Source organism: Gracilinanus agilis, chromosome 5, assembly GCF_016433145.1.
Source record: "Gracilinanus agilis isolate LMUSP501 chromosome 5, AgileGrace, whole genome shotgun sequence".
Lineage (NCBI taxonomy): Eukaryota > Metazoa > Chordata > Mammalia > Didelphimorphia > Didelphidae > Gracilinanus > Gracilinanus agilis.
The window spans coordinates 63,862,367-63,878,351 of NC_058134.1; the positions used below are offsets into that span (position 1 = coordinate 63,862,367).

General features: G+C 34.5%; 1 protein-coding gene across 1 annotated transcript in view; it reads left to right on the forward strand.

Moving 5' to 3' along the window:
* The first annotated feature begins 461 nt into the window (after positions 1-461).
* The window catches only part of ARMC3 (armadillo repeat containing 3), a 129,410-nt gene continuing 113,886 nt past the window's right edge, over positions 462-15,985 (forward strand). Inside the window, exons 1-5 of the mRNA XM_044678928.1 lie at positions 462-509; positions 4,754-4,871; positions 12,491-12,616; positions 15,079-15,147; positions 15,540-15,715. Of these exons, the coding sequence (XP_044534863.1) occupies positions 462-509; positions 4,754-4,871; positions 12,491-12,616; positions 15,079-15,147; positions 15,540-15,715 (537 nt within the window). The remainder of the gene's footprint in view (positions 510-4,753; positions 4,872-12,490; positions 12,617-15,078; positions 15,148-15,539; positions 15,716-15,985) is intronic.

The window sequence follows — 15,985 nt, forward strand, 5'->3', positions numbered from 1 at the left end:
TGTATAGTTCTCTGGGAGGTGTTCTTTACACTTGGCCAGCTAATAGAACCATACCTATTTCTATCATTTATTTAAAATTGAATGTATTTAAGACCCTTCTCTAGATCCTACCTAGAGAAGCAAGTCGTTCTCATGATTGTCAAAGAAATTCAGAACAGCATACTAGTTAAGAGGTCTGAGGCATGGAAAATTAGACAAATTTTCCATATTAGTGGTAACACTAATGCATATGGTTTAGTCACTGAAAAATAGTGAATGAGTTAATATAACCACCACTTAAAATTTAGAAAGACCTGCACATGCCCTTGGTTCCAATAATTTTGTTCTTCATAGATCCTCTGTTCCCTTCCCTGTAACCATGCCAGCCTTAAACTTTAAGATTTGTGAAGTGTCTTAGATTCCTTTCTACAAGTAGTGAATATTCCTAGATCATCAAGGCTGGCATTTACTAGGTCTTTGGTATGTCTACCAGATATGTATGTGGAAGAATTCATAGACTGCAAGAAAAGGTCAGTTATTCTTGGCAAACTGCCATTGGAAGAAATTTGATTTAGTCATACTACTATAACAGGTTAGAAATTATTTGATGCTTGGGTTTGCAAACTCTGTATGACCTGAGATATTAGTTGATGGTAAGTGGTACTTAACTCCCTTAGCTTTTTTAAAAAGTATTCTCCAAAATCTAGCTATAAAAACTGACCTCAATCAATCTATATGGTGAACCTATTATGTGAAAGACCATCAGAAAAAAATGACTCCCATCTTTAGCCTCATTTTTACCAATTAAAAAGGTCATCTTTTCTAATTCCCAGGTGTCAATGAGTCTACATCCCTGGGTCCTTATTAGTGATGCCAGGATTCAGCTGAGACCCATAAATTCACAAAAGTGTGTGTGGTATGCTCACTTTCTTTAGTGTAACAAATCATGATTCCTTAGTACTATTATGTTTTCAATTTCATAACCAATGATATGATTCCTGTTCTGACTTTTATTCTATGCTTATAAAAATGAGTTGCACATACAGTTCTGGGTCTTTGGTTGGAAACTGATGCAAGTCAATGACCTATTTAATTGACTGGCAGCACCCCCTGCAAATAAGCTATAATCTTGCTCTGAGAAACATGTCTTGGTTTACCTTTTTGTTTAATTTCAGTGGTGATAGAGAACATGAATATGTCACAGTGGGAAGTCACTGATGGTTTTAGGTAATAGATAAAGGTAATTTTAGCCATTATTTAGACTTTACCTGAACTAACCAATTTTACACTAAATTCCTAATGATATATATATATATATGTACATATACATATATATATATAAAAGTTTATATTAGGTAAGGTTACAATCTAGTTTTTTTAAATATCAAATTGCTTCTTACTTTTTGGAAAAATTAGAATGGCAAATACTACAGAACTTATCAACTTTCCCTAAGCTAATCTTAAATTTGTGTTCTATGTAGCAATTTATTTCCATTGATAACAAAATATTTCCATTTAAAATATATGTTTGGTTCATTCTTGATTATTAGAGATGGTTTTCTACAGAGAGAAGAGGGAAGGAATATATATTTCAGTATCAACATTTCAAAATATATACATATGTCTGCATTTTAAATTTGTAAATCTGTAGCCTCTTTAATTACCAGAGCTTTAAAAAAATTTGAGCCTTGTTAGAATGTCTCTTTTTTCTTTTGAGCCCTGTTAGTAATTTTAGTTCATCATTTATTTTGTACATTGTGTGAAATTATAATCTCACCACATGTTTTTTGATGACTATGGCTTCCTCATGTGAAAGCAGATGGAATCAGTAATTATAGCTCTATATTATTTGTTTAGTAATGTGTCATTCTGTTATATCTATCATCTTATTTTCAATTTCCTTAAAATAAAAATTACTATAATATGAGAGACTCTGTAGGAGTAACAGATTTCATGCTGATTTCCTCTTCCCATAGCCCCATGCTGACCCTATCAAAGTATAATACTTCTCTACCTTAACAGTACTTTATAACCCAACTCATATCCTTACTTTTCTCTCTTATGCTTTAAATAAAATTAAACCCAATGGTCTAAAACCACTCTTTTCTCAACCATTAAAATTAACCTTTTGATAAAGTAAGCAGCTTAAGTTTAATGATTGAAAAAATTATTTTGCTCAACTGGGCCCTACTTTAAGCAAACCTAATATTGTGAAATCTCTGTTATCTAGGGGGTTTTCAACCATAACTCTATTAGCCAGTACTTTTGTAATTACCCTGTATGCCAGTTGAAGACAGATGGACTGAATTCAATCTTGGACATATATTATCTACAAGGCTTTTGTAAACCCAGATAGTTTCCTCCCTGGGAATATCTGAATTGGCTTACTTCTAGCATACCAAGGCAGCTCATCTGCTTACAACCAAAGCATCCAATTAGCATTTTGAACAGAAACATTTTTTCCAATATAAACAAGGACATGAGATTTGAGTCCAAGTCCAGTAGCAAGGAACAGACTCATAGCATCAATAAAGAAGTCCCTGCAATGAAGAGTTAGACCTTCCTTCTTCAGTGAAGACTACCATTCCCTCTCAGTCCTGGTCTCTTCTTTTGGCTTCATCTTAGAGCATTATTGCCACCTTCATTCATCTGTAAAGGCTGGTGAGGTTGCCACGACCCCCAAATATCTGTACTTTAGCTCAAGGAGAATTCTTTAGGAAGTGACCTGATGGCCAGCGCTTTAGCTGCTGCCACCACTTGGCACTGTTCCTAAGCATCTCAATGTCCCAGTTGTATACAAGTGGCTCACCTCCGAGATGTCTCTCTTCTCTTCTAATCAGGAATAATGATTTATGCTTTCTCCCACATACCTTTGGTTCACAATAATCTAGAAAATACATTATTTATTCTTCTCCAGTGAATCCCTCTTGTAGCCCAAAGGAATAGGGAGAGAGAAAAGATTAAAAGACACTATGCATGACTGCAACATTCTTCATACTCTTCCCTTTTCTCGCTTCCTCCCTATTCAAGAGTTTGTTGTTCTTGAGTATTACATTAATTATTTAGGTACAGTCTAGGGGTACATGTTATGTAATATCTTTAAAATTATATCTAATATACTTATATATGCATGTATGTATATCATATAATATCCAGTTATATGTATCACATGTAGATACCTCTGGTGTACAATAATAGCACATTGTGAAGTTGCATGCTAGGCAGCAAAGTGGTACAGTGGAGTCAGGAAGACTTGAATTCAAATCTAGTCTTAGACACTCATTAGCTGTGATATAACTGAGAGAGTTGCTTAACCTCTGTCTTCTTCATTTTCCTAATCAGTAAAAATGAGGATAATAGCACCTCCATCCTAGGGTTGTTATGAGGACGAAATAAGAATATTTGTAAAGCACCTAAAAACTTTTAAAATATTGCATAATAATAATTATTAATCTACAAATACATAGGGAGAAGGACAGACACACATGATAAATGTTTTTAGGTATTTAAAAAGTCATCACTTTGATGGAATACTATTGTGTTGTGAGGATTGATGATCTGGAGACTTTCTATATGAGCTGAGAGAACCTCAATAAACTGATGCAAAGTGAAATGAGCAGAACCAGAAGAACATTGTAGACAGAAAATAAAACATTGTGGAAAAATCCAATGCAATGGACTTTGCTACTAGAAGCAATGCAGTTAGCCAGAGTACTGCTGAAGGACTCATGAGAAAGAATGCTATCCACATCGAGAGAAAGAACTGTGGGAGTAGAAATGTAAAAGCAAAACATATGACATCATTTATCACATGTATATATGGGTATGTGATTTGGGGTTTAGGCTTTAAAAATCGGTCTATAGCAAAACTGAATAATATGGAAATAGGTATGAAGTGATAACATTTGTACAACCCAGTGGAATTGCCTGTTGGCTTTAGGAGGGGGAGGAAAGAGGTGAGGGAAAGAAAATGAATCATATAAACATGGAAAAATACTTTAAAACTAAAAATAAAAAGGCATCACTTTCAAGAGGGAAGAGCCAGGAATAATAGGTGAAAGCTAGTTGCAAAGGGTTGATGTAAAGAAAAACTTCCTAACAATTAGAGCTCTCCTAAAGTGAAATGATTTGGTTGCTGAATGATGACTTGTTGGGTAGTAGAGATTGCTTTTATGTTTAGGTTGAACTCCATGTCTGCTGAGATCCCTTTTGACTCTTAAATTCTTTGATTGTGTGAAAGTGAATGCCTTTGCCTGAGGAATGGCTAAATAACCTGTGTGGTATATGAATGCAACGAGGAAATCAGAGAAATGTGGAAAGATTTTACATGTGCTGTTATACAGTATAGTATTGGAATCAAAAGAACAATATGCAGAATTGCTATAATAATGTAAATGAAAAGAACACTGAATTCCGAAAAACTGAATTAACCATCTTGGTCTAGAGAAAAGAAAAGAAATCTCTTGGAAAAGAGGCCAGAAAACAAAGAGACAGAATGTGAATGTTCCATCATATCAAACAGATTCATTATTGTGGTCAATTGTTTTTCTCTTTAGCAAGGGGGGATTTAATTTTAGATTGGAGATATATATATAAAACTATGATGGAAAAACAAGGAAATTATTATTAAACAGGCAAAATTTACTCAAATTACTCATTGACTACATCATCCAAAGATTATAATCTGTTCTATATTTCTGAAAATCTTTAATTTTTTATATGATATATTATAAAAGTTTACTTATTAACAAAATATTATTGTTTTTTATTTCAGTTTGATCCATTAACGATTGAAAGTAAAAAGGCAGCAACAGTGGTGTTAATGCTTAATTCTACAGAAGAAGAAATTTTGGCTAAAGCATGTGAAGCCATTTATAAATTTGCCTTAAAAGGTTTGTATTTTCTTGCCTTTTGTCCTATTTCATATATTTTCTGAAATATTTATTATTATTATTTTTTAATTTTTTAAACCCTTAACTTCTGTGTATTGGCTCCTAGGCGGAAGAGTGGTAAGGGTGGGCAATGAGGGTCAAGTGACTTGCCCAGGGTCACACAGCTGGGAAGTGTCTGAGGCCAGATTTGAACCTAGGACCTCTCGCCTTTAGGCCTGACTCTCAATCCACTGAGATACCCAGCTGCCCCTGAAGTATTTTTAATATGATAAACTCTATTTCTACCTCATGCTTGTTACTCATTGTCAAATTAATTCAAGGAGAATCAGGCATTCTTTAATACTTTCCCTAAGAGAATTAATGTGTCTCCCCCAGAGTCTAATACTTTAATGTCAGGAAACAATTTATATATAATAGAATAAAAATCAATGATTTCTAATTCCTGATCTATTTCCTCACTCAGTATTCCATATTAGAAAGTTCTTAGGCTTATATAATATTGAATTTTCAAATAAAAGCATTGATATAATTTTAATATGGAATAAAAAGCACAGACTTTTCATTATATTTTATGAAGATTTTTAACTGAAATTAGTAAGTAACATTCTAGTATGGGATCCAGAATTCTATTTACTTTTTAAAAAATGATACTTTACTTTAAATATATGAAAATAAAAATAGTTAATTTGCCACCTTCATCAGAGGCTCAGATGAATGCCCATCTTAATTTCCCTGTTTCAATAGAGGATGCTACCATTTTTACAGTCATCCAGGTCCTCAACCTTAGACTCATCTTTGACTCTCCCATTTCCCACCCCCAACAAATTTCATCATTTTTGCCAGTTTTAACTCAACCCATACATACATCTCTCTCTACTCGTATCACCCTAACCTGGAGCCCCATCTTCTTTAGGTTAAGACTTTATTAGAACTTCCTAATTAGTTCCCTTGTTTCTACCTTTTCTCTCCTTTCTAATATACCATATGAAGAGCCAATTGCTAAACTGATAATCTTAAATCCCATGTTGCCCCCTTAATGAAAGATCTCTAACAGTTTTCTGTTTCTCTAGGACAAGATACAAAACCTCATGCCTGACATTCAAAAAGAACACTACAGTATGGCTCCCACCTACCCTATCTTTCCAATCTTAATTCCTCTCCCTATACTTTTCCTTCTAGTCAGACTGACTTCAGAGCTTTTTATTCCCTCCTGCAATTCCACTAACTCCCTGACTACACAAAAGGATGCATTCCTTTCTCACTTCTACAAGATAAAATCTCTATCTTTAAAACACAGTTCAGGTACCACCTTCTACAAGAGAACTTTCCTGACCTTTCAATGATTAGTGCTCTCTTCCTAATGAACTAACTTTTTATTACTTTGTACATATTTTGTGTTAACTTACCTATTTCCATGTTGTATGGCCCCAGGAGAATTTAAGTTCCTGGAGGGCAGGAAGGCCTGTCTTTGTTTTACCAGGGCTGAGCACAATTCTTTTCCCAGAGTAGTTCTTAATAAATGTTTGATCCAAATGATGGCTTCTACTACATGGTCTTGTCTTGGCATTTAAAATAATTGTTATAACCATTGTTAATCTCAATAAATATTATGTACAATAAATTACAATAAAAATATGAACAATAGTCCTACTCTAATTCTTCATCTTGGAATGGAGGTGAAGAAATGAAATTGATTCTATAACATTTTAGAATTGATTCTGTAATTGATCTCATTCTGTGTCTCATTTTGTATGACTGCTTAAGCCATATTGCTATATCCTTGAGTGGAGGTCAGGAATCCAGATGTTCCCCTGAGTTACTTTAGAGTTAGTTTAAAAGGAAAGTTATCTCTCATGCTGTTATCCACTAGCTTCATGGATATGTTTGTTTAGCCTCACAAAATTACCATTCCCTAAAGATATGTCTGTCCTTTGCTTTTTGTTGTTAAGGGAGTTTTTCTCTCTTCCAAGGAGACATCAAGTATGTTAGCTGTGAGCCCCTAGCAAAAACTATAAGCTAAAATGGGTTCCATAAAAGAAAAATCTGTAATTTTTAGAGAAAATATAATCAGCAGCACCCGAATTCCACTCTACTTTTCTCAGTATAGCTAATTGTATTGTTCCTGCCCCATTCCTACATCCTATCACCCTTTCTCTCTGCCTACCAAGATCCCTTTTTGCATGTGGAATAAAGAGGGTCTTCTCCTTCCCTGGGGGAGGGGGAGGCTGCTGGCTTTGCTGAAGTTGCCAGCCTAACCCAGTTTGTTAGCAGTTATATGCATCATTGTTAATAAACTGATCTTACTCAAAATTTGTACCTAATTACCTTTATTAAAACAAATCTATACTGAAGTTACTCTGAATTTTGGAAGACTATTCAAAGGGATCACAAGTGCTAGAAGATCCAACAAAGTAGTAAAAGACTTTGAATATGGTCCCAAGAACAGATGGAAAGTCTCATTACATGAATACCAGGAAAATGATAACTGTCAAGGGTGGTGACCAGAAAGATGAGGACCAGTGAAAAAAATTTTTTTTTCTACCATACTATGATGAATTTCTTTTAAAGTCTGTGTGGAATAGCCACACTGAAGAAAATATGTATCCTTGAAGTTTTTAATGAAATGTCAACAATATTTAAATATTATATTAATGTTCATTACAATGTGATATTGATAATAATAATATCTAAAAGTGGAGAAGATATTGAATGCTTAGAATATATATTAGGTCTTTGCTATTTTTTAAAAAGTTGACTGAGAAATCAATACCTATCAACTCAAATGTCTACTTATCCTTCTCTATGGGAGTAATCTACATACTCATTGAGGGCATCCTTAAAATTTTTTAAATATCTATGGTACATACAATTGAATATATCTAATAGGCAATTAGAGATTTAATACTGGAAGTCAGAGAAAGGTTAGGCCTGGACAAGAAGATCTGAAATTCATCTGCAAAAAGATAATAGTTGAGTTCATGGCAGCTGAAATAACCAAGTAAAACAACAAAGAAGAAAAAGATAAAGAGAGTCTAATACGAAATTTTGTGGGAGAAGCAAGGACCCTCAGTTGGGCATAACCTCCAAAAACAGTTAATATAAACACTGAAAAAAATTCAACTTTAAAATGTAGTACTCAGTTGCTATATGGAGCTGTACCTTTAGACAAACTAAGATGAAATAACAAAATGTCCCATGAAATGATGTTTCTTGTTGCCTTTGGGTACATAATGAAATCAACTTTTCTACATCTTGTTTCCAAGGAGAACCTATGAACTATCTTTCCATTTAATTGTAACTTCATGTCTTCTGCAGTCATTTAATTCCTTCCACAGTTTCTCATACGGGGCACTGATCTTCAAAGTACATATTTTGTCTCCGTATTCACTGATATGACAGGGATAACCTATCCAATGAAACCAAGGATTATACCATGCATAGTTCAAGATGGACAGGTCACAGTAGAAAGTTCTGACAAAAGGAATACACTGGAGAAGGCAATTGGAGGAACACACATAACTATACAGGAAAGATCTTAAAATCACTACTAACTACTATGGTGTGGTTACTGATCTAGAGTCATACCTCCTGAAGAATGAAGTCAAATAGGCCATAGTAAGCATGTCCAACAATAAGGTATGTGGAAGCAACAGAATTCCAGATGAGCTATTTAAAATACTAAAAGATGGTGCTGTTAAAATGCAGCATTTGACATGCCAACAAATTTGGAAAACTCAACAGTGGCCACTGGATTGGAAAATATAACTTTATATGCCCAAACTAAAGAAAGGCAATGTCAAAGAATGTTCAATTTATCCAACAATTGTACTCATTTCACATCAGCAAGGCTATGCTTAAGATTCCACAAGCTTGGCTTCAGCTATAAGCGAACCAAGAAGTACCAGAAGATCAGGAATGGTTTTCAAAGAGGCAGAGGAACTAGAGACTGAATTGCCAAATTTCACTGGATTATGGAGAAAGCAATGGAGTTCCAGAAAAAAGCAACTACTTCTGCTTCATTGACTACACTAAAGTTTTTGACCATGTGGATCACAACAAAATGTGGCAAGACCTCAAAGAAACTGGAATCCAGATCATCTTACTTTACTCCTGAGGAACCTGTAGGTCAAGAAGTGTAACAGAATAAAACATGAAACAACTATTTGGTTTACGATTATAAAAGTAGTTCAACAAAGCTCTACCTTATTTATTTAACTTACAGAGTATATCATGCAAAATGCCAGGCTGATGAATTAAAAGCTGGAATTAAGGTTGCTGGGAGAAATATCAACAATATACAAATGACACCATTCTGATGGCATAAAGAAGAATTAAAAACTCTCTTGATGAGGGAAAGAGGAGAGTGTAAAAGCTGGCTTGAAGCTTAACAACAATAACAACAAAACCAAATTAAGATCAAGGAAATGCCTCCTATCACTTCCTGGCAAATAGGAGGAAAAATTGAAACTGTCATATTTTATATTCTTGGGTTCAAAGAGCACTGCAGATAGAGCTTAAAGCCATCAAATTAAAAGATGCTTGCTCCTTGGAAGGAAAACTATAGGAAACTGTTATGATTAAAAATGATGAGGGCTGAGATCAAAAGGAAGAATAGTATTTTAATAAAAGCCATGCTGATAGAGATAAACTGACCATGAAAAACCTATTCCAACCTCTCACCTCAGCCATTTACCTTCCTCTCTCCTCGAGCTCAGGTAACTAAAGAAGAAGCTCCAAGTCACTTCCCCCTAATTTCAAACAGTCCCTCACCTTGAATACGTCATCCAAAACCGGAAACCCATTAGGTATCACGGGAAATGTAGTTCCAAGTATCCCAAGTGATTTTAAATGACACAAAACCTAGACAACATAATAAAAAGCAGAAACACTACCTTGCTGAAAAAAGTCTCTATAGTCAAAGCTATGGTGTTTCTAGGATCAATGTATGGCTGTGAGAGTCAGATTATAAGGAAAGCTGAACACCATAGAATCAAACTTTTGAATTGTGGTGCTGGAGAAGATTTTTGAGAGTCCCTCTGGCAGCAAGGAGATCAAACCAGTCAATATTTAAAGAAATTGATTCAGACTATTCATTGAATGGCCAAATACCGAAGTTGAGGTTTAAGTACTTTGGCCACATATCCAATCTATTGCAAAGCTTTAGTGATTCTATGCCACTTCTCTCATGTCCATTCTTTTTTGTTCCTCTCATATAGCAACTACTCTTATTTAGGCTCTTAGGATCTCTCTCCTGGACTATTATAATAGCCCTCTTATGTTCTCCCTGCTTTCCTCATCTAATCCATCCTCTACACAGCTGCTATATTAATAGTCCTTAGACACAAGTCTGATCATGTCATTCCCCTGCTCAACAATCTCAGTGGCTCCTTTTTGTTTATTATTTCATCTTTATCTCATCCTTTTACAATTTTTATTTCATGTATTTGTATATTTTTATAATCAACATATATCAGAGTATCTGTTCAATTTATATACATATATTACATACAAGATATATCCTTAATTTTTTATTAAGAGGAGTATATGATCAAAACAATTTGGAGACCATTGATTTAAAGTACCAGCAGTTAGCTTGTTGTTTTATAGATGATCTAAAAGGCCTGTTTAAAATCTCTTTTCTCTTTTTTCCCCTCCATGATCACTATAGACATGTAGGACTGAGGACCATTTTGTATTTTCATTTTTTATTCCTGAACTGCCATTCTTATCAACTGTAGTGAATGAATACCCAACTTTCTGGTGATAAGCTTACTTGGCTAGGCTTACTTTCAGATGGCAAACATGATTTGTTATGACATTCCTATGGTCTGGGTCTTTGGATATTTGTTTTGAATTTACAATCAAATGTGCTGTATAAGTTTAACTTTTATAATAAAAATACATTATGCAACAATTTAAACCAACTAAAATAATTTAAAATTTCTGTGATTTTTCATTTTTTTTGTTCTTTTGTCATCAAATAAGAAACCTAGGTAACTGTTAAAAGCATTTTTCTCTTGAAGAAAAGTACATTTTAGCAACTAAGGAAATTCTGGAGGAGAAAGGCTAATCATGTGTGATCATCTGAAGTATCCTTACTTAGGCCTCTCTGGTTAGTGAAATTCCACATGTACTTGTGAACAGCTAAGACCAAAACAACAACAGAGTTCCGGTTCCCATGCCAAAATTCCAACCCCTTGGTGAAATCATTGGAAAGCTTGAGATAATCTATGTAGGACTGCCCTTTAGGAGAGGGTGAGAAATGAAGAATTTCCTACACAATCCTATTGATTTTTGAAGTAAGACTCTTGAAATAGCCTCCTCTCTACCCTCTATTTAGGTAACATAAATATAAAGTTAGGATACCTTTTGAGTCTTCTGGACTACAAGAAAAAAGTTGAGCTATAAGGAAAGCTGAGCACCATAAAATCCCTTTTGAACCATTTACTGCATTCTGGAGATGCCCAGGGATATATGATTTTCTCCTATTAAGCCCTACCTTCAGATAAATAAAGAAAAGGACCAGAGTTAAAAAAAACAGCTGTCTTTCACTATTCCTCCAATTCATACTTAGTAAATAAGTTTTGAATAGAATGGAGCTAAGAAAGAGATGCCACTTTCTCTTATTATTTATTTTGTTCAGGAGGTGGGTGGCTAAAAGGAAGAAGTCAGGATATGATGCTGCCCACAATAGTAAATTTAGAGTGTGTAGGAGATGGAGACTAAGAAGGTTCTCCAGTTCTCTGTATTAACTCTTTCACTGTCCCAAGTGATTGAGAATGAAGTGGATGAGGGGAGGACAATATAAGGACAGAAAAAATACTTGAGAATAATAGAGGACAAAGAAAGCAAAAATGAGGAAATTTTAAATGAGCAGTTATCTCTTATAAACTTTCCCCAAATTTAATGTTATTATAAACTGAGCTGCTTAAATATGGTACCCAATGGGTAGTCCTGTCAGGACACAAAGGATATAAATCTTTTGGATTGCCACTTTCTAACGTTAAAAATTTTATTATTTATCCCATGACCTCCTTACTAGGATTTACTACCTATAAAAGATGCTGCCACAAAGAGTTTCTATTTTACCTAGCATTGAACACTTTTGGAGCGCTTTCACATCCATGAATTGCCTTAACTCTCCAACAACCCTAAGAAGTAAGTGGGGCAGGTAGTGTTATTCCCATTTATCAGATGAAGATGAAACATAAAGTAGTTTAAGTGACTTTCCCAAGATCATATAGTGAGTCAATGGAAAAACCCGGACTAGAAACCGTGCTTTTCTCATAATATCACACTCCCTTCTGTGTAGGAAAGAAAACCCTCATGGTGCTTACTGTTCAACTTCCCCTTAAAGAGGGGAGGATGCCTGCTTTGGGTGAGCTGTTTCATCGTGCTTCCATCCTTTGTATTGCTAATGGTATATAGAAGGTTTATAGAATATGTTGAAATATGCAAGTGGTGATGGACCCAAAGATGAAAGGAGAAAGAGGGAGGAATAATAAGAGAGGAAAATACTATATTTGAAAGGGGGCAGATGAAAGATATGTGAAATAAAAATGAAAAATACTGAAAATAAAGTAAGAATTCTATAACAGTGTTATTTATGTGCATGCTAGGTGAGGAAAATAAAGCAACTCTTCTTGAACTTGGAGCTATGGAACCTTTAACTAAATTGCTTAAACATGAAGATAAAATTGTAAGAAGAAATGCCACCATGATATTTGGAATTCTGGCTTCTAATAGTAAGGATCCACTTTTCAAATATGACCTATGTAATGCATTCTCATTTTATTTTTCATTTTTAAAGAGCTTTTAAGAAAATCTCATGGCTTATATAATTGCCAAATCATTACTATATACATGTAACATACATACATATATATATGTATATACACACATACTTATAGCTGTGATCATCTCTCCTGGCATAGCAGGGAGAACATATTTTCTTATTTTCTGAGTTGAAGGAAAATCACAATCTTGAATTTTACTGTTTTGTATACTGTTTGCCTCCATAGCACTTTTTTTTTCTCTTGAGGGCCACTGACCCATAGGGAAAAAAAATCCTATAAACCAAGGGCCAAATTAACAAAGTCAACAACCTAGTTTGTTTTTCTATTTTTATAGGGATTTATTGATGTGCCATAGTAGAGGGACAGAGACTAGACTTGTAATTTATTTCCTTAGGAGAGCAAATTCTCTCTACAAATTTAGGTCAGTCCCTCCTCTGCAATTTATAATTTTTGTGACTTGCCTCAAACATTGAGAGGTTTAAGTAATTTGACTAGGTTCGTATAGACAGTAAATGTAAGGGGTGAACCTTGAACCCAAATTTTTCTGGCTGAGAGGCTGACTTTCCATATACTGTACCATAGACAGTGCCATATTTTCAGAATATTCAATATGTATGCAATCTGTAAATTTAGAGGTTGATTTTTAATATGATCAAAGCATTCCTCCATATGGTAAGCTTCTTAAGCATATTAAAATATAATTTGAGTTAGGCAGAACTTTTGAAGGTCACACATATTGACTTTAGAAAATGATATGTTCAGAGTGAAAGAAACAGAGCATGTATTCCCCAACTACCTCTCCTGTTCCTACTTGTACAGTGAGAGGATTCATGGAAATGGTTAAAGTTAAGGATTCCAATAGAAGATCTTGTAATACCACAGATCCATTGTGCCTACGCCATGAGTTCCCTTGGTATAATGACAGCCCATCTTGTAAGCAATTATCTCCTCTAAAAAAAGATGATCTCGAAAAGCCTCTGACCACTAGTAGACAGGAGACTTCCTTGGCAAATTGACACATAAATAGCATTATCAATATAGCACCTCTTCCAACTTGACTCCAGAAAGGTCTACTGACAAGGAAGCTTGAGATTCCCTTATGACCAGGGATTTCCTACTCTTTTGATAGAAGTCCAGTTCTGGTGTGCAAACAGTTATTTTCTCTTCTGTGACCGTTCTGGCTATTTCAAGGAACCACTGCTCTTTGAGTGTTGTTCAAGGATAGCTTGAGGTATCCATGTGCAGAGACCAGTGCTTTATCGTCCATTATTCATTAGTTTCCCACAGAGCAGAAATTAATCCCCTCTTAAACCCTAAAATTACATCAGCATACACATTTGAACAACTTGTAATTGGAAAACAAATTATCAGTGGCAATCTGATTTTGGTTTTGTGTCTGGCTGGATTTAACATAAAAATCACACACCATGACATCTCCAGTACAATATGGGACTTCCCCTTCCCACTAATTCTTCACTCAGACATCCAAGCTATGTATCATCGTTGTTCAGAAGTTTTTCAGTCATGTCCAACTCTTCATGGTTCCTTTTTTGGAGGGGTTTCTCAGCAAAGAGACTGGAGTGGTATCACTAGTAAATGTCTGAGGCTGGATTTGAACTACAATCCCTGCCCCCTATCCACTGTATCACCTAGCAACCCAGGCTAAATATATAAATCTACACAACAATCCTATCTTAAAGTTTCTTCTGCAAATTCATTTCCTTATTTCTGAAGATCAGAATGACTTTCACCTCAGGCATTCTCTTATCCTTTGCCTCAGACTTCTGTGGCCAACCCCACATCCTCACAGGTAGACATCTTTGGTGCTTCCTGCTTCATATCTTACTTTTGCCCTTCATATTTAATATTCTAGGTTCCCTGTCACTGGCAGAAGCATAGCCAATGATCTTTGTGAATTATAGTTTTCTCAAAGTATTATTTAAATATTCATTAGTGGTTTTAAAAGAAATACATAAGCTGATAAAGTAAAGTGTCTCCAAATATTATAATATAATAATAATGTTTCCTCTTTAAATAAATGTTCAATTTATAGATTTCCTTTTCTTCTTTTCAGTCTTTACTAAGAATCATATGTGGTATCCCAATCTTCCAAAAGCATGGTCTTACCAAGATTTAGGATTGCACAATGCCTTAGTATGTACATGATGCCAAAGAACAATTTAGGCATGGCACAAAACTCTAATTTCTGACTCAGTTTATCTTTTATGAAAAGTATTTTATATTGAAGGATTCGTAAGCCTAAATCTTAGAAGATTTAAAAATATTTTTATTTTATAATCATTTGTTTTCATTTTTAATAAAACCATTAAATTGCACAATTTAGCATTCTCCTTATGCTTTCCCATTTTTCTTTAATAACAAAACAAATAATTTTCATTTTCTTTTTGTAGATGATGTTAAAAAGGTGTTAAGGGAATTAGATATCCTGAGTTCAATTATTGCTCAGCTGGCACCAGAAGGTAACTTTGCTTGATATTTGTTTTTTTAAAAAAATGAAACTGTTGCCACCCAGTGGAACAAACAATTTATGAAATAATTGATAACAAAAACCTCAAATCAAAGTTCAATTTTGCACTAAAAGGGGGGCCCTAGTAGACACTTGGATCCATTCTTTTAGACTTAAATGTTTAGAGGTCAGTTGACAAATACATCATCAACTGACATTATTGAGATTGTTAAAATACAAAACAAAAAAACAGGAAAGCATTCATTCTGAATTGTTTCAGTGGTGATTGAACCTAAGCATTCATTTTCAATAAACTTCAGATTTGTGGTTGTTTGCTTTTTCAACTATCTTTAATAGCTGAACAAATGAACATGAACTATTTCATTATTTGTTTTTGACATACAGAAGAAGTAGTGATCCATGAGTTTGCCAGCCTTTGCCTTGCAAACATGTCTGTGGAATACACCAGTAAAGTGCAAATATTTGAGTATGGTGGAATGGAACCACTTGTCAGACTTCTTGGGAGCCCAGATCCTGATGTAAAGAAGAACTCTATTGAATGTCTTTACAACCTGGTACAGGTAATGTGCTTTTCAAATGTATTTTAATAAAAAAAAAGTTTATTTATAAGAATTTACAGGAAGAAATTCAAAATGATACATTTCAGGAAAGTACTCAGTAACCATCAAAGAAGATCAATGGACCTTTATCCATGCTATACTTTTAAGTTTAATCTGTATTATTAACATTTTTCTCTACCACTTTAAGTCTAGGGAAATAAATAATTAAAAAACCCAAAGGGGGCAGCTGGGTAGCTCAGTGGATTGAGAGCCAGGCCTAGAGACGGGAGG